The sequence below is a fragment of the Genypterus blacodes genome, unplaced genomic scaffold (genome assembly GCF_046128005.1).
Source record: "Genypterus blacodes isolate CSIRO-AG114 ecotype Tasmania unplaced genomic scaffold, CSIRO-AGI_Gbla_v1 ptg000005l_1, whole genome shotgun sequence".
Lineage (NCBI taxonomy): Eukaryota > Metazoa > Chordata > Actinopteri > Ophidiiformes > Ophidiidae > Genypterus > Genypterus blacodes.
In genome coordinates, this window is record NW_027466819.1 from 2,399,762 (window position 1) to 2,418,106 (window position 18,345).

The following is an 18,345-nucleotide window of genomic DNA, read 5'->3' on the forward strand; positions in this document are numbered from 1 at the left end:
GAATACGTTGTGGGATTTATTTAGCAGTGAAATCAGACTATAAGGACATTGCTTCGATCATTAGACATCAAATTGTTAAGGTTACAGACCGACGAATACTAGATCGTTAATGAAATTGTTTAAAGTGAGGTAGGTGCATGTGTTCAATCAAAAAAGGGGTTTCGTTGAGTTCCAGTGCTCATCGATCATCTGCTGCACCGCCCGGATCAATCGGTCGCTGTCACCCTGCTGGAGGAAAGCCGCTTGACAAGGTTACGGCGGATGAAAGCCATTTTGGCTCCGGGATGTCGTAAGCCGTGAGCGGGATCTCGAGTGGCCGGACCCGGGCCGGATTCGTCACTGTCTGCCCGATTTGAACCAAAATGTCTGAGCCGCTCGCTGCTCCTGCGGCTGGACCTCAAACTGGATGGAGTTGACCCAATCTGAAGTGCGCCAAACTGTACAGCCGTAACCCCGTCCACAGCGGAAACCAAGCGTTGTGTCCGAGAAAATAAAGGTCACACAACGATTTTGTGTATGGCAAATTTGTTTGAGATTAAAAAACGCACAAAGAAACAAAATTTAAATAGCAAATGTCGTGTTTCGGGGACATACATGTTAAACTACAGCTATAAGTGCACAGCAAAGTCACATAATAATCCGTGGTCGTTTTATTTTGAAACCTCTAACCGGATGCTGTATAATCCCACTCTCTGATGACATTTTTCCTTATTCTCCCCATATTAAACCTTGGGGGAGGATCCTCGAACGCTGTCGCACAACTACGGCGGACTACGAGCTGCACTTTCCGACCTACGCTGCTTGACTCGGGCAGTTGTCTGTGCCTGCACACGAGGATATTCGAAAATAGCTTCCAAAGGCGCTCAGGTCTGACGGGGGCGAAAGCGGGAGGATCCACGGCTCTGCGCGTCAACATGAGGATTCCTCCGGTGAGAAAAGTCAATATGTTTTCCTGACATTTCACAGCTCTGTTGTTGCACTACGTTAATGTTATACCGCCATTGTAATGACAAGTATGAAGTTAGAGAAGAAGGTGGTATTAATTGATATGTATTGGTGTTGTTGTAATGATGCGGTTAGTTAGCTTGCATGGCTTAAATGTCCAGTGATGGTGGAGGTGTTACGCTGTGTTGTAATTTGGATATCGGTCTGTGGAAACTGGTTGAAGATTAACGACGCAGAGGGGAAACAAACTAGCCTCGGCGTGTGTGGGAGATGGACGGCGTTAACTCGGAGGTCAGCGTTGTGAGTGAAGTGTAACCGCTAAATTGTCCGTTAGCCACAAAGCCCACCGACTCCGCGGCGGTGTGACTGCCCGTTAGAGCCGCGAGTCGCCGCCGTCACTCGGCGCGCTGCCGCCCGCTGAGCAGCTGGTGCTAATAGTAGCTACTTCACTCCCCCCGCCCCGTCTGCTCAGCGTGATTAACTGCACTACTAATGCTAATTTTCTGGAATATTTCCAAGCGAATGTATTGGAATTGTTTTGGAAACTTCTCCGTGGCCTGTATCGGTTCCAGTGTGGACGCTGAGTCCGAGCTAGCAGCGCGGCTAACTGTCCAAGTTCAGGTACAAACAAACCTCAGCGGCGGTGATTTGGTCGGTGTCCAGTTTGAGCTCGTCCATCTTAATAACACAGAGTAGCTCTCTGTGTGTTTACTCTGTGTAACTCTGCTTCATGGGCACCATCTGAGGCTGCTTCTGGCCTGCACACAGGCACACAGGCACAGTGCCACTTAGGGTTGCATAATCCCAGCTAATGGTCATCCATCTGCGCCTAAGGGTGCCGTGATTAGGTTTGTTGGTGCCACGGCGTTTGTTTCCACCTCACCGCCTTGTGTTCAGACCCTTTTGTGAAGCTTTGGAGACGGATCCATGTAGAAGAAGGCCCATCCCAGTGCCTCCTCCTCCTCCAGCCATCACTCGTGGGAAATTAAAAATGAATTTGTCATTGCAGAGAAAAGCAGAAGCTGTGAGTGAGTGTGTTCTCCTCGCCAAACCAGGACTTTCCAAACATCTTCTCCAAACAGAGCAGATTGTCTCCTGTGGTCCCTGCTGATATATCACCAGCCTGGGCTGGAGTCTGAGCGCTGACAGGCAGCTCGCATGTGAAGCTTTAATCCTGACATTTGATACGTGCACGCTCTCTTACCTACAGCGAGCCCAGACAATATCAAAGTGGATCTTAAATAGCATCCAAACCCCCAGGGACAAGACAGAGGAGACGGATCCAACAGGCGTCCACTCGAAGACGAGCGTTTACCACCTGTGTGTGCCACCCACATGTAGGTGACTGGATGCTTTCACAAAGTATCCCAGGTCTCTCTCTCTCTCTCTGGCAGCATCGCTCCCTTTGCTGTTGATTTGTTGTCATGCGGTGTTTAAATGTAGATCAAACACGAGGGAGAATGAAAGCTCCTAATAGTTTCTGACACATTTGTATAAAGCAGGAGGCCCTGAGAGCAGCCGGCTGTGAGGGGGGAGCGTCTCTCATCCTTACCTGCCTCTGTGTGGAAACCTCTTTGGATTTGCCTCTTCAGCCTCTCCTGTCAGAGGAAGCGTGTGCAGCCTTCTTTTTGGAGGACACAAACCTGTGGGGCCTGTTGTGATTCCACCCATCCCTCTCTCCCACTCCCTCCCTCCCTTGCTTCTTTACTCGCAGGCCGCGCCGCTGTGAGTAAACTCGCCCTCCAAAATAGCCTAACAGGAGAAGACGACACCCAGTCCACACCCAAGCCCAGCCGTGACGCGTTACATAACCGTGTGTCACTCCGTTCTCTCAGAATGTGATGTCAGTCCATTCTTAAAGAGAGGAAGCGATCGTTTGAGGTTTCCTGCGCGCGCCCCCAAGTAGACTCTCCGGCGTGTGGGAGCGACGACAGGAAACGGGCCGTCTCACTCCGACTAGAGTGGACCTAATGAACCCTCCGCTTCGGCATCGTAATGCATCCGTGCCTCCTCTGTGGACTCACGCCGTCTTATTTCATTTGAACGGCCGTACCAGGATGTCTAGTCAGGCGTGGTTTTATCATGTTAGCATAATCACAGGGCCAGGCATTTCATTTGTCTGGCTCATGCCGGACGCCGCTGCAGGCCGGCATGAATGGGAACTCACTCAGACTATCAGCCTCATAGTGTGGCTTCATTCACCACTCGGTTCTATACTCAGAAGATCTATTAGTCTCTATTCTACGCAATAGACAAATGCTTCTTTATTTTTGTTGACTCATTAAACAGCCGGGCTGAGGTGGGACTGATTCATAATTCATCCGTGCACCGTGACGTCGTTCTAATCGCATTTCCACGAGTTTGTCTTTAAACACGGCGGCGTGCTCTCTGGAAAGGTGAATCAGCCCGAATGAGTGGATCCACATTCTTATTGTAATAATCAGCAGCGTTGAGTCATGAGGTAGAAATATGAAACGCTCGGCGGTCACGGCTTCACAAAGGGAAAGGTTTCAGTCTTTCATACCAAATCTTTAAGATGATTATTTTGGCCGTTTGTCAATACAACAATTTACTTTGGGCTTCTGGCTGAAAACTGATTCACCCATAATTTATTTAATGAACTATGATTCTGCCCCAAAACATCAATCAATGACAAATTTAGAGTCTGAATCAGTAGCAGCAGTTGACAGACGGTCGTCATGGAGGAAAGTCCTGCACACACGTTGTTTATGTGCTTTAGCTTTAAGTAGCGTCATTGTTTGGTCATTATAGTAGTTGCTCACTCCACTGATCTTTTAGTCATAATAACACACTCTCCCGAACACACACACGCACGTCTCTTTGAGCTTCCTCTCAACTTTATACGTCTAAAAATACAACTGCTTTGCGTTCTTCGACTAAAGATGCATTATTCAAGGCCTCTGCAGAGTAATTAAATGTTAATCAGGGATGGGCTCCTGTCATCATGGAGGCGTGTGTGTGTGTACCTTCCTGCAGTCTACTGGACCTGTTCGTGTGTGTGTGTGTGTGTGTGTGGTTTTCATGTGTCATTCCTTCACACAGAGCTCAGATGGCAGCGTCTCTGCTGAGGCTCTCTGAGGTTGAAGGTGCAGTCGTGCCCACAGACACACAGACAGGCCAAACTCTGTCTCTGTCCTCCGTCTCCACTCTTCCCTCATCACATCAGTAACATTAGCACTTTGCTCTCGGTAAACGGCCTAGAAATGGCCTCTATTCCAAAGCCTGCAGCTCTTATCCGCTCCATCGGTCAGCAGGTCGACTTTACAAGAAAACCTGAATGAAGAACAGGAGTTGTAAAAAAAGAAATGTTCCCTCCCAGGTTGAACCTAAATGCATGCAGTCATTATGGAGATATGTCGTCTGTATCATCCTGATTAGAGAGCAGCTACACATAGGATACAGAACACACTTACACACATTCAGAGCCCTGATGATGATGGTGATGAAGCTCGTCTCCCTACACCTCTGAGACCAAACCAGACGACCCCTTGTGCACTTTATTCTATTTGTTACATAGCGATACTGTGTTGAATCGGTGACTAAACGTTGTCAGTTTGCGTCCCTGCTGCTAAACCAGAGCACTCAGGAGAATATTACAGGTCAGGAGTGTACACAGGGTTTATTTGTTTGGATTGAGCCGTGATGTCACTCCGGTCCGCTCGCTGCGTAAACACGTGGTGGTGTCCCCATCTGGACCGCGGCTGCCTGAAGGTCCAATTAAATCACCGCTGCTTTGTTTCTTTCACTGCCCGGGTTTGTTTTGTTTTCTAGACGGGCTTCGTTTAAACGCCGTCTGTCCTCCTCCGCCGATGTGTTTTGTTTCGTGGCTCTGATCGCAAGGTCGACGGCCGCCTCGTCTGTGGTGCGGATGAAATGGTTTGACCCGTGGGGGGGGTACATGTGTAGCCTCGACCCCTGCTGTCCTGTGGCTCTGCTGCTTTGTGCTGACGGGGGCGGAGGGGCGAGCTCGCATCTTAAACTAAGCGGAAAATCTGTTGACCGTGCTGCTTTCCTCCCAAGCCTTCGCTCTGCGGAATATCTGGTCTCTGGTGTATCCCGTGGTTGCTCTTGTCCTTATGAGAATGACCCTGCAGTTCAGCGTGGCTGTTACTCACTTGCAGCCACACACACACACACACACACACACACACACACACACACACACACACAGATGCACACATTGCCACTCCAAGGTCTTTGCATTGCCAAGGACGGGCCGCTCAGGTTTACTGTGCAGTCCTTCAGGCTTTAGCTGCTTTCCATTCATGAATGTGACTGCCTTGTCATGCTCGGGGTGTGTAACGGCTTCCTATAAGTGATAATGTGTAACACAAACGCACACACTGCAGCGAGCGCACACGTGCCGTACTGTATAATCAAACTGAACAAGGGTGTTGTGTATGAGATACAGTGTCCCAGGCTTACCGAAGCGTTTGTCCTGATTCATCATGGACATGTTGTACGAGACCTACACACACACACCTCTCTGACTACAAACTCAGCGGCTCAATGCTGGGATACAAGCTTGTCTTATTCATTGTATTGATCTAATCATAGCAGCATTAATCAGTATGTGTGTGTTCTGTGGCGGTCACACCCAGAGCAGAGCCGCCGGTGCTACTACAGCGGAGGAGCGTGTTTCTACAGCAGCGCTGTGTTCTGAATGGTTTCTCCCCTCTCTCTAAGGTGTGGGCGCCGGGCCCCCGCAGACTGGGTGAAGTGAGAGCTGAGAGAGGAGACGCCTGCTGAGATCACACTGCTGAGGAGGACCTCTGTGGAGGTGAGAGGACCGTGAAGGCACCACGGTTACTTCACGGTTACCTGGAGACCGAACGAGACCAAAGCCACCTGAGCCAGGAGGACAGGGATCTAGACTCAGACTATCCATTGTGTTTTGTTTGACGAGTGCCAACCTGGTGATTGTTTGATTCTAACACAACTCTGATTTAGACTGAAAAGGGATTGGAAAAGTAAAATCCTTAATGTAGTCGCCAAGTTCAGTTTTGAACATTACAAGCAGCCAAGAGGAAAGAATTGAGAGAAACCTAGAGAGAGATTGAGAGTATCTACTAAAGAGCACTAAATGCGGTCCTGTCTCCTCTCCTAACGACTTTAAAACGATGTCATGAGGTCAGGACATTGGTAGTGCCATCTGTAACGTCTGTGCGGGACACAACAACATGGCCTTTCTCTCTATAAAGGGACGGTTCTGCATTCCTGTGTAGCCAGACGGGAAAGGAAGCCGAGTGGAGTGTGAGTGACCTCAGCTTGAATCAGTCAGGAACCTTCCCAAACACACTTCCCTTTAGATATTTCTGTCACGCTGCGATGACACACACTCATGACGAGCAAAACGGGAAATGAGACGCTCAAGTTAAGGAGAGTCGGAGGAGGACACTTTCACTTTAAAACATCATAAATATTAGAGGAGGAAGAAGAAGAAGAAGTTATGGCAGAGGAGACATGACTGAGAGAGCTGAGGCCTCATTACTCAGGAGAGCGCTGACCCCTGTCCTGCTTCCAGGTTCATGCGGCCGCCGGCAGGGTGGAGCTTCCTGACCCATGGAGAATTACTTCCAGGCCGAGGCCTTCAACCTGGACAAGGTGCTGGACGAGTTTGAGCAGAACGAAGGTGAGCCTGTGTGTGTGTGTGACTGTGTGTGTCTGTGACTGTGTGTGACTGTGTGTGTGTGTGTGTGTGGGTGCCGATCGCAACGCAGGTGTCAAAATATCTGCAACAGCCCGAGGGGGGTTTGAGAAACACATTAGAGCGGAGAGGACTAATTGGATTACATACTGCATTTCCCCGGGGGCTTATGAGAGGCTGTGTAATTGGTGCAAGGCAGAGTGGAGAGCAAGGAGGGAGGTCAACGCTCCCAGCAAAGACACGGTGTTAGGACGACGGCCATGAAGGGTCACGGTCAGGCGTCCAGGTAGAACACACGCTCGTCAGCAGAGTCCAGCAAAAACTCACTCTGGACGTTTGATCAGCAGGGAAGAAGCTTTGTTCTTCATCATGAAGGCTCACAGGTTGATCAGCATGTTGTTTCACCTGGAACAGAGCCGCCCGTCACTGTGGATTTGATTGAGAAGGAAATTCAACCACGTTCCGTATCATTACATTACCCCCACGCATCCAATCGTGTGTGTGTGTGTGTGTGTGTGTGTGTGTGTGTGTGTGTGTGTGTGTGTGTGTGTGTGTGTGTGTGTGTGTGTGTGTGTGTGTGTGTGTCGTGTGTGTCGTGTGTGTCGTGTGTGTCGTGTGTGTCGTGTGTGCCATTTTTATGTCAAATTGGACTTCACTGTCTCTCTCCCGTCCCGATGCGTACGTGGTTCTCACAGTGTGTGTGGCTCGGGCCCAGCGGTGGGCGTGTCTCTCAGACGAATGGCCCAACGTCTTAACCGCCGATCAAAGTCCGATGTGAGGTTTTGTTTTTATAGCTGCATTGTGTCAGGAGCCAGTTTATTTAGGGTAATTGTAAAGTAAACACTGCAGCACCGAGGCAGCTGTGTGTGTGTGTGTGTGCGGGCGTGCGTGTGTGTGTGCAGCTTAAGTCTGCTGATCACAGAGGAAAGATTGCTGCTTCTGGATTCGTCATAGATGACCCCAGCACAAAGGCGAGTCCTACTGACACACACACACACACACACACACACACACACACACACACACACACACACACACACACACACACACACACACACACACACACACACACACACACACAAGCAGGGTATTTGACTACTGTCTGTGAGGGATTGTGTGTGTGTGTGTGTGTGTATGTTTGAGAGAGATACTGGTTTGACCCTTGTTCAACATAATACTACAACAGCGCGTGTGCGTGTGCGTGCGTGTGTGTGTGTGTGTGTGTCTCTCTAAATGGTCTCCACACACGTTACACAGCATTCATGTGTGGACTTGACTGATGGCGCCCGGGGAGAGGGGGGGGGGGGGGGTGGTTGAGTGGTTTGGCCCACTTCCTCAGTATTTCCCAGTCCATCCTAACACTCATTTCCGTCTCCACGCCAACCTCATTTCTCAATTTATCCCCTCGCTCCTTCCTGCCATCTTTAGCTCCTTCACTCACCGGGGAATGTGCGTCTTTGTGTTAGTTCCTTTTTTTTGAAGGTACATTTTGGTTCATGATCTCTAAGCTGCCGCCACTACTTCCTGTCACTTTCTCTCTGATGCCTTGTAATGTTCCCGGAAATATGGCAGCCAACCAAAAAGTGAGGTTGAAAGCGTCGCCGATCAATTTAAGTGAAGAAATGCAGCAGCAGCAGCGTACGGATCAATGTGTGCTGTACGTTTTCACTCAGTATGAAGCTTTTCCATCCACTGAGTCAAAGTGAGTTTCATCTAATTCTTCTTCTCTCCTTCCTGTGCCAGATGAGACAGACACTCCCACGCTCACAGACGCTAAGTGGACCCAGATCCTGGCCCCGCCGGCCCACCTGCTCTCCCTGAACCCCGCCCTGGCCCACGCGGACCTCAGCCCCAGGGAGAGTCCTCTGCCCTTCAAATCCCTCCCCGACTCGTCCTGCGGCGGCTCCCCGGGGGACGACGCCAAAAGACACCCCGGACCCGAGCCTCCTTCCTGGGCGGAGGACCGGCCGGCAGACGTCCACAGCCCGCCCCTCCCGCAGCCCAACATCGGCAAGCTGGTGGGCACGGACGACCTCTCGCCACCGGCGCCCGTCACGGCCTGTGGTGCCGTGGAGAACGGCTGCCCCGCCAGCCCGGACACCAACGGCCTGAGCGAGGAGATCGCCGCCCCAGACGACCGGCCTGCTGCATCAGACCAACAGGCCTGCGCCCGAGAGGAGCACAGAGACGCCACAAACGGGGTGGGAGGCTCCGGCGTCGGTCACACACACTTCAACTTTGAGGAGGAATTTCAACAGGAAGAATCTGCGTCCCAAAGAATTCATCAAGGTCTGGGGTCAGGATCCGAAAATGGAGAAGGAGTCACAGAGGAGGAGATCACAGCTGACTTACAGGACTTTGTTCACCACAGACAAACTTCAGACCCAGAAGTGCAGGAAGGAGAATGTGTCCTGAATGGAGGACAGGACGTTCAGGCCGGTGGAGTGGTGGAGGTGAATGGTCTATCTGAGAGGAGTTCAGAGGGACTGATGGAGCAGCTCTGTGGGGGAACCAGCCTCTCTAACGGTGTGGAGCAGGCCAGAGGGTGCCGCTCCAGGCTTAAGGAGAAAGATGAGGAAGAAGAGGGTCTTTCTCCCACCCCTCCCCCCTCCAAAGAGGACTCAGTGACTGAGGAGAAGGAGATGGAGGAGAGCAAACAGGAGAGTGGTGATGGTGGGTCGCTGGGGTCGGGCAGCGTCCAACCAAAGCTCAACAACAGTCGCCTGCAGCCGGTCAGCGTGCCGTACGGAGGGGCGCGACCCAAGCAGCCCGTCAGCCTCAAGCTCCAGATCCCACAGCCGCTCTTGGGTCAGGTCCAGAATCAGATCGGCCCCGCCGCCCCCGGCAAGAACAAGAACCTGGAGAGCCAGTGTCGGAAAGGCGCGACCCCCGAACCGCCGCTCTGCGGGGCGGAGCAGAGCACGGCGGGTGTGAACGGCAACGGCGTGGTCCACTCCCCCACCCTGATGCCCTCAGGGAGCCCAGACAACGACCTCCAGGCGGGCCAGCAGGGGGCGCTGTGCAGGAAAGCCCCCTGCTCGCTGGGAGAGGTCGCCCCGGTGTGGGTGCCCGACTCCCAGGCGCCCGTGTGTATGAAGTGTGACGTCAAGTTCACCTTCACCAAGAGGAGGCACCACTGCAGGGCCTGCGGCAAGGTCAGTGTGGGGTCAGAGGTCATCTAAACACCGTTAGAAAATGTAGAGTGATAGAAGAGAAACGCTCCCTGTCTAAAAGCTTCAGCGTGACTCACAGAAACACAGGCGTCCTTAGATTGACAGGCCGGTAAACAGATTTGAGTAAACTGTGACAACATGCCCGCTGCAGGCGTAGGTGTGGAATGTCGGCACGGCACAGCGTTCCCTTTCTTCCCACCGGTGCCAGACGAGGAGTTATTGTTCCAGTCCACTTCTTTGTTTGTTTCGCCCGTTAACGTCGTCTCTCTCTGGTTGGATATTCTAACTGATGTGAAAGGAGACAGGAAAGGTCAAAGGAGAAGCTTCATCTAATAAACTTGTACTTGTAATGTTTCGTTGCGGTTTGGCCAGTGAGCTCGCTTTGCGGTGCATTTTCAGGAAAAAAATGAAAGAATCCTCAGTAAGTGCTTCAGAGAGAGGCTCAGTGCAGGGACGTTCTATTGCAAAAGTGTAGAAATATTCCATCAGCAATATGATAAAAGCTTTGCTGGACTCGCTGGAGTAAGAAGGTGAATTAAACCCTGCGTCGTGATGGATGAGTTCCTTTCCCGGGGCTTCTGCGAGCAGATAAGCCCAGCAGGTACCGAGGGTTTCTGGCATCGCCCGCCGCCGCCACCCACACGTGCGGCGGCGGGTCGCCCGAGCGGAGACGCGGCCGCTGACGCTGCACTGGAAGATCGCCGGACTGCAGCTTAATTTCCCCTGCCGGTAAACAAACACGCGCTGCCACTGGAGCATGGGAGGAGCCGGCACTGCAGCAACGCCGACCCACAGTGCGACGCACAACAGGGGGTCCACGCAAACACACACCGCTGCAAAATGAAGAGTCCCTCCCTCTTCTGTCTACTTGTAGTAAATAGATATTGCAGTATAATAATGTCAGGGTTAAGGTAGAACAGCTTTGTCTTCTGTCTCAGGTGTGTGTGTGTGTTTGTGTTTTGTGTTGTAGGTGTTCTGTGCGTCGTGCTGCAGTCTGAAGTGCAGGCTGACCTACATGGACAGGAAGGAGGCCCGCGTCTGCGTCACGTGTCACTCGGCTCTAACGAGTGGTGAGGCTCAGGCCGGCAGAGTTTTGTGTCTCACTCTCCATACATGTAAATGCAGCCCGAAGATCCCGCAGCCTTCCAATCTTAAAAAGTCTGGAGTTCCGTCTGGAATGTGAGGATTTTGACCTTTTGAGCCTCTCTCCTTCCTGTCTGGCAGCGCCGTCGTGGGAGAATCAGGTGGCGGCGACCAACCAGAGTCCAAATCCCAACAATCCGGCGGAGTACTGCTCCACCATCCCCCCCCTGCAGCAGGCCCAGGCCTCGGGGGTCCTCAGCTCCCCTCCTCCCACCGTCATGGTGCCTGTGGGAGTCCTGAAGCAGCCCGGCACCGAGGGTACGACCTTTACCAGGGAGAAATCCTCTTATCGCCCCGCCACAAGCCACAATCTGTCCCGGCTGTATTCCTCTGTAAACCGCTTTGATTTTGGCCCCTGGCTCCTGCTGTGATTTCCTTTCACCACTCCTGATGAAAGGGTTAACGTACTTTACACACAGTCTGGGCCCCCGTCACCTTGGAGTGTTCCTCTGCTTCAGTGTATCCTTCATCTTCCCTCTTCCTCTTCCCTCAGGGTCCCTCACGCGGGAGCAGAGGCGGGTGTGGTTCGCCGACGGGATCCTACCCAACGGGGAGACGACGGAGGCCACCAAGCCCCCCGCCTCAAGCCCCGCCCCCTCACAGCCGCTGGCCGCGTCTCCGTACTCAAACAAGTCGTCCGCCTCTGAATCCTCAGAGGTATGGAACGCAACATTCAGCCACGGCTAATGCTATTAGCTTAGCATCTTAGGGCGAATTATCTACTTAAAGAAGCAATGGAGCTCTTTCTTCCCCCGCTCGGTCACAGACGGCGGCTGTAAAAGGTTGTAAACATTCAAATCAGACACGGTAATCCTTCAAACATGCTCTCAGTTGGAATGTACCATGTCCCTGAGCCAGTCTAAGTGCTGGGGCCGAGGCCTTGGGAGCAACATTCTATAGTTGTTGTTGTCATGGTCACGCAGCTCAACGACTGGACTCCATCACAAACTGTTGGCGTGTTAAACAGATACTAATGTAGGTCTTCATCTTCCTCCTCCCCCCAGGCGGCACACCTCCCCTCGGCCCCCGTGGGCAGCCCGGTGGGCAGCTCCCTCAGCCTGATCCCGGAGGACGGGCTCCCTCCCATCCTCATCTCCACCGGAGTCAAAGGAGGTACGGGAGGCCACATCACAGGTGCTTGCCTTCATCATCCCCATACTGCTGCCTCCTCCTCGTCGGCTGTCTTGTCGTGTGTTTTATGCTCAAGTCTGTACCGAGTGTGTGCGTGCGTGTGTGTTTCGTGCTTTAAGTCACGGCTCATTGTACCACCAATCATTGTCGGCGAGTGAGGGGGAGGATTTGATTTAGAGGAGGAAGCTCTCCATAAACAGGCTCTGCTGCTGATGAGGCCTCTGAAGGTGTTGACTGATGGTCGGCCCTCCCGTCTCCGTCTCCACCTCCGTCTCTCCCATCGATCTCACTCTGACGTCTCATCCCGTCGTCTGTCCCTCCCGCCCGTCCGTCTGTGTGTCTAACTCTACTCTGACTCCTCCCCTCCCTCCTCTCCTCTCCTCTCCTCTCCTCCTCTCCTTCCTGCAGACTACGCGGTGGAGGAGCGGCCCTCAGAGATCGTCCTGATGCAGCAGCTGGAGGAGGGCGGCCCCGACCCTCTGGTGTTTGTGCTAAACGCCAACCTGCTGGCCATGGTCAAACTCGTCAACTGTGAGTCAACCAAGCCAGTGGTTGAGTTACCGAGCAGCCGTAACCCAAACACACACACGTACACACACACCGGTGTTTACTCTGCCCCATCTAACCTCCTCCCTCATTCTCTGTCCATCCCACAGACGTGAACAGGAAGTGTTGGTACATGACGACCAAAGGCATGCACGCCGTGGGCCAGGCTGAGGTCATCGTCCTGCTCCAGTGTCTCCCTGACGAGAAGTCCATCCCTAAAGACCTCTTCACACACTTTGTGCAGCTCTACCAGGAGGCCCTGGGCGGTAAGAGCTCACTCACCAGGGGAGGTTCAGTCAGAGACCAGGTCCGCCTGAAGGTCCCGTGTTCCGCCTGAAGGTCCCGTGTTCCTCCTGAAGGTCCCGTGTTCCGCCTCCGTGTGCCGCAGAGCACAAAGCAGCTTATGTATGGGATGACATTGACGTCTCGCCCCCCTCAGGCCGTCTCTCTTTACGTATGCGTGCTTTAGCTGATTCAGGCGGGAGGAGGAAAGGGAAGCTCGTACCGTCTCCTGTCGTTTACGCTAAGGTGGCCTGTCAGTCAGAGCCGTGAGAAGAAGTGCTGGCCTCAGCAGAAGCTCCAGACCTCCGCCAGCTGGAGATAATGAGTTACACGGCGACTCTGTGGGTGATAGGAGGTGGAAGGACAAGCGAGAGGGAGAGTCGGTGACAGAGACGTTTTTATTCACTGATGTAGGACTTAAGACCGACTGCAGGGTTCTTATCTGCACAGAGGCATCCAGCCTCTCTCACAGGATGGAGAGCCTGGTTCCTCTCCTCTTTCTGCTCCCCCGTTTCCTCTGCTTCTTATTGCCTTTCCCTTCAAATCTTCTCCTCCTCACCCTGTACCCCTCACCTCTCATCTTCCTCCTCTTCCTCTCCTTCAGGCAACGTGCTGAGCCACCTGAGTCACTCCTTCTTCACGCAGACCTTCCTGGGCAGCAAGGAGCACGGCGGCTTCCTGTACATCAGCCCCTCCTTCCAGTCGCTGCAGGACCTGATGCTGCCCAACCCGCCGTACCTCTTCGGCATCCTCATCCAGAAGTGGGAGACGCCCTGGGCCAAGGTCTTCCCCATCCGCCTCATGCTGCGGCTGGGAGCCGAATACAGATGTGAGTGTTTGGAACGCCTTAACAGAGCCGCACGCTCGACGCTTCGCACAGGAAGTCTGTGACGTTAATCCGGCAGCCCCACACGCTCTCACCTAAGCATGAAGAGCAACCAGCAGAAGACGCCGTGTGGAACCCGGGGAAGTTCAGGATTAAGGCTGATTTTGTCTTTAAGGCGTCGGTGGCCAGATCTTATTTCCAGCTGTTTGCTGAGATAAAGCTAAAAATAGTGGAGTAAGGAGCTTAGAGAAGCCGATCCTCACTTCTGGATCAGAGGGAGTTCACTGTAACGTTTAATGAGAGCACAGAGAAGAATTACGTGCGGGGCTAATGCCTCCGTCAAGGCAGAGTAGTCCTCCTCTAACTCTGACTCTCGATGATCACATTTAACAGTAATAAGTGAGAGCGTGACCAAAGAGTGAAAGTGTTTATAACAGCGCCACCATCAGGGCAGTGAGGGTGAGAGCCTAAACCCTCTCTGTTCTGTGTTCTGCAGTCTATCCCTGCCCTCTGTTCAGCGTGAGGTTCAGGAAGCCTCTGTTTGGAGAGACGGGCCACACCATCATGAATCTGCTCGCAGTAAGAGATTTAGTTTCTTCCTCCTTTCTGAAATGTTCTCCTACTTTTTTATTTTGGGTTTTGATTCACATTTCTACATGAGATGACTCATTTATGTCTCCTTGTCGACTCTGTTCTCCTTCTGTCCCCTCCGTCGCCGTCGCAGGATTTCCGTAACTACCAGTACACGTTGCCGGTGGTGAAAGGTTTGGTGGTGGACATGGAAGTGAGGAAGACGAGCATCAAGATCCCCAGCAATCGCTACAATGAGGTGAGGATGTGTGTGTGAGCGTTAGTTGTGGGCTGCTCAGTGTCGAATCGGCGACCTGGAGAAGTGACGCGCACGAGGCATCATTTGGCAGAGAAGAAGAGCGGCGCGGTGGGCAGAGCGGCGTCGGTTGGGCAGAGCGGCGTGCTGCAGCTTCTTGGCTGGTGACGCAGGAACAGATGGGAACCCAGTAAAGTAAAGTGGAAACCATTTCACAACAGCTTGCAGGGGAGCCGTGAGCTCAGCGAGCGACTAAAACTCCAGATTTTCAGTTTCATTTCTGACTTCAAAGAGACGCACAGGCGGCGGCTTTAGCAGAATTAATTTGCCAGATCTTTTCAGCTTTTGGTGTGAGCGTCTTTGTCCACAATCTGTCGTTTCGCTGCCTTTTCATTTAACTGTAAGGACTTTACCCACAATCCCCCTGCAGTGGGGCTTCAGCAGGCCGCCGCTCTTAAACGCTTCTTCCTCACACACGGTTGTCATTTGTCCCTGCAGCTGATGAAGGCCATGAACAAATCCAACGAGCACGTGTTGGCCATGGGGGCGTGTTTCAACGACCGAGCCGACTCCCACCTGGTGTGCGTTCAGAACGACGATGGAAACTACCAGACGCAGGCCATCAGCATCCATCACCAGCCCAGGAAAGGTGCTAATCACACAAGACATGTTTATGTTTCTGGAGTTTAAGCTGGAGGTCTGACATCTGGTCCAGTCTCCTTTTAGGCCCTCAGAAACATATCAGAGTAGGTTTGTGATGTGATGAAGCTGAATGTTGATTGTGTTCCTCCTCTGTGTGTCGCTCAGTCACTGGCGCCTGCTTCTTTGTGTTCAGTGGAGCCCTGAAGGCCTCGTCGGGATACTTGGCCAAAACCAGCATCGTGGAAGGTGAGGAAGCGTGACGACAAACCACAAGTCTGTCTGTTGGCCGATTGATCAGTTCTGAGCCCTGCATTAGTCATGAGTTCATTATGTCCTTCCAACTTTGAACACTTCTGCCAAATATGTTCTCAGCTTTTCTTAACTTCTCTAAAATCTTTTCCAGCCTTTTCATTTCAGCTTAGAGGCTCACAACTTATCAATCAGAGGACCTTATCTTATTGACACCCATATTGATCACAACGTTGCCAAGCTTTACATTCATTGGGACGGCGGTTCTCTCTGCAGATGGCGTGATGGTCCAGATCACGGCTGAGACGATGGATTCTCTACGGCAAGCTCTGAGGGACATGAAGGACTTCACCATCACCTGCGGCAAAGCAGACCAGGAGGAGAACCAGGAGCAGGTCCACATCCAGTGGACGGAGGACGACCACAACTTCAACAAGGGGTGAGAGAGAGAGAGATAGAGAGAGCGAGGAAGGAGCTGCTGCCTTTACACACCGGCACTGTACTCACTCATTCACTCTGTGCTTCCTCTTCCTCCAGCGTGATCAGTCCCATCGATGGGAAGTCCATGGAGTCCATCACCAGCGTGAAGATCTTCCACGGCTCGGAATTCAAGGCCAACGGGAAGGTGATCCGCTGGACAGAGGTACGGCTCCTGGATGCATTCTGCTCATTCTGTATCGTTTAAAGATGATTGGTTCTGGAGATGCTTGGTGTTCTAGCTGGTCTGTAGGTCCAGGTCCTTCTGGATCCATTCAAAGGCCTACAGACCTGCAACTGACAAAGAACAACATCAAATCTTGCCAAATCAGCGGTACGTTGTTTTAACGGCTGATCCTCCTTCTTCTTCTCTGCTCAGGTGTTCTTCCTCCAGAGTGAAGACCAACCCAACGGCCTGAGCGACCCGGCCGACCACAGCAGGCTAACGGAGAACGTGGCCAGATCGTTCTGCATGGCGCTGTGCCCTCACCTGAAGCTGCTGAAGGAGGACGGCATGGCCAAGCTGGGCCTGCGGGTCACACTGGACTCTGACCAGGTAGGACTGGAGCGCCCAGACGGTTACAGGAGGAGGAGGAGGAGAAGGGAGGAGCAGAGACAGATTAGATTTCACTAATGGATCGAATTGCTCATTGCAGGTTGGCTACCTGGCAGGAAGTAACGGTCAACCGCTGCCGCCTCAGTACCTGAGCGACCTGGACAGCGCTCTGATCCCCGTCATCCACGGAGGGGCGTGTCAGCTGAGCGAGGGCCCCGTGGTGATGGAGCTAGTCTTCTACATCCTGGAGATCATCTCCTAGGAGAGCGAGACCTCCGGACCTCTCCCTCACTCTTCAGCTCCGCCCCATTCCGTCTCTTACCCTCCGCCGTCATCCCACACTCCGGTGCTCCATCCCTTTGCCTCCAGAAACCTTCAGCCATTTGCACTTCAAAGAGCCTAAAAGCTGTGCCAGGTGGGGTAGCGTTCCTCCAGTCAACCTATGCATCCACCGTGTCGTCGGCTCCAGAGGAAGCACCGAGCGGGATCGTCCGGTCCCACACCGCCCTTTGGGCAAGGCAGCACAGGACCGGCACGTTCACGTCGGACTGTTTGTATCGCTCGGGGGTCGCAGCCTGTCGTGTTCCACCTGTGAGCTGAAACACAGAAGGCTCATTGTTTTTGCTTTTGACAGAAGTTCACCAACAGTTTCTAAAGCAGATCGGCTCAAACCTGGACCTTATGTCCTCACATGAGGTCACTGTCCAGGACACTTTACAGTAAACAAAGGCAAAGCGCCAATCAAATCAAACCAGCTGTAACTGATACTCACAAAATTAATATTTCATCAGATTTCCATCCACACCTGTTTTTCTTTCTCCTGGAAAAACAAAAACAATGAGCCCGAATCAAAGTGGAGGACGATTGACCGAGGTCGTGTTCATGTAGCTCCTCTGCTTCGACACGGCAGCTTCCGTTCACTCTAATGCCACTGTGGTAGCCGGGGGTCCTGAAGCACTGAACTCTGGGTAATGGTGTCTGCAGACCTGTGTAGCTCAGACGCTCTCAGAGTGCCAGGGAGCCGTAGATCCTCACCGCCGCGTTAGGAGGAGTCACCGTGTGACTGAGCGAGGAGGGAGAAAGTGCCTCTGTGTGGTGATTTCTATTTTTTTAAACCTAATTTTCGGCGTCCGCAGCCTGAAGCCGAGCAGAAAAACAAACAAACTCAGCCCCTCTTGGCTTCAGACCCGCCGCTTGAGCTTTACTCATCAATCACCAGATGCTTTATTCATGACTTGGACAAATGCATTGATTTGCTGCGCTCTGTATATATTTTGTAAGCAGATTTCTCCATCGCAGTCCCGCATCCAAAGCCTCCAGGGAGCCCCCCAGCTTTCTGCTCCACAATAGAGCTGTGCAGCATTTGGACGACACAATGCGGTAAAAACAGTATTATTGGATCAAAGTAGAAGCAGACCGGCAGCAGCGAGTCGACGCTCTGCGGCTACACACTTTGACGTTAAACGGCGGCGTTACTGATAAAAGACCAACGCAGGTTTATAACCGGACGAGACTTCAAAACCTTCAGACCCATCAGCAGTTCACGTCCGTCCGTCCGGCCGCGGTGGAAGAACCACAGAACGTATTTGTGTCTTTTTAATCATACAAAGAAAATAACTGAAGATGTACAGATATATAAATATTCAAATACAGTATAAATATATATATATATATAAGAACTGTATTCAAATGCAGAAGCAGTGCACTGGATTCTAAGCCATTTTACAGGAGAAGGAGAGAGAGAGAAGCGGAGCGTTCGGTCTCCACTGTGTCTGTTTATCTGTCAGTATAGATCTGAGGCCCCTGCAGAGTTTCACTTTGAAAACCCTTTGAGCCCAGGCCCCAAAATGTATTTACAACTTTTGTTTTCTGCAGCTTCCC

The 18,345-nt window shown here is 52.3% G+C and overlaps 1 protein-coding gene across 2 annotated transcripts; it reads left to right on the forward strand.

The window, feature by feature from the left end:
• Positions 1 to 722: 722 nt before the first annotated feature.
• zfyve9a (zinc finger, FYVE domain containing 9a) lies at positions 723 to 17,280 on the forward strand. 2 transcript variants are annotated; one of them, XM_076148369.1, is made up of 19 exons: positions 723 to 929; positions 5,653 to 5,746; positions 6,491 to 6,598; positions 8,357 to 9,768; positions 10,757 to 10,901; positions 11,011 to 11,187; positions 11,423 to 11,586; positions 11,934 to 12,063; positions 12,469 to 12,591; positions 12,717 to 12,872; positions 13,493 to 13,717; positions 14,211 to 14,293; positions 14,439 to 14,543; positions 15,039 to 15,189; positions 15,348 to 15,428; positions 15,708 to 15,870; positions 15,969 to 16,074; positions 16,288 to 16,464; positions 16,565 to 17,280. In XM_076148369.1, the coding sequence occupies exons 3-19, from the start codon at positions 6,529 to 6,531 to the stop codon at positions 16,724 to 16,726; spliced, it is 3,630 nt and encodes a 1,209-aa protein (XP_076004484.1). In that variant the 5' UTR covers positions 723 to 929; positions 5,653 to 5,746; positions 6,491 to 6,528; the 3' UTR covers positions 16,727 to 17,280. The 2 variants fall into 2 exon arrangements, with proteins under 2 accessions (XP_076004484.1, XP_076004485.1); XM_076148370.1 differs by having other exon boundaries at positions 11,934 to 12,042.
• Positions 17,281 to 18,345: the final 1,065 nt, after the last annotated feature.

What these genes read in the sequence shown, in the direction of transcription:
- zfyve9a (XM_076148369.1), top strand. Translation starts at nt 6,529, where the DNA reads ATGGAGAATTACTTCCAGGCCGAGGCCTTCAACCTGGACAAGGTGCTG. An exon ending in CAAAACCAGCATCGTGGAAG is followed by an intron (nt 15,429 to 15,707) that starts GTGAGGAAGCGT and finishes TTCTCTCTGCAG; the next exon opens with ATGGCGTGATGGTCCAGATC. An exon ending in GACCACAACTTCAACAAGGG is followed by an intron (nt 15,871 to 15,968) that starts GTGAGAGAGAGA and finishes CTCTTCCTCCAG; the next exon opens with CGTGATCAGTCCCATCGATG.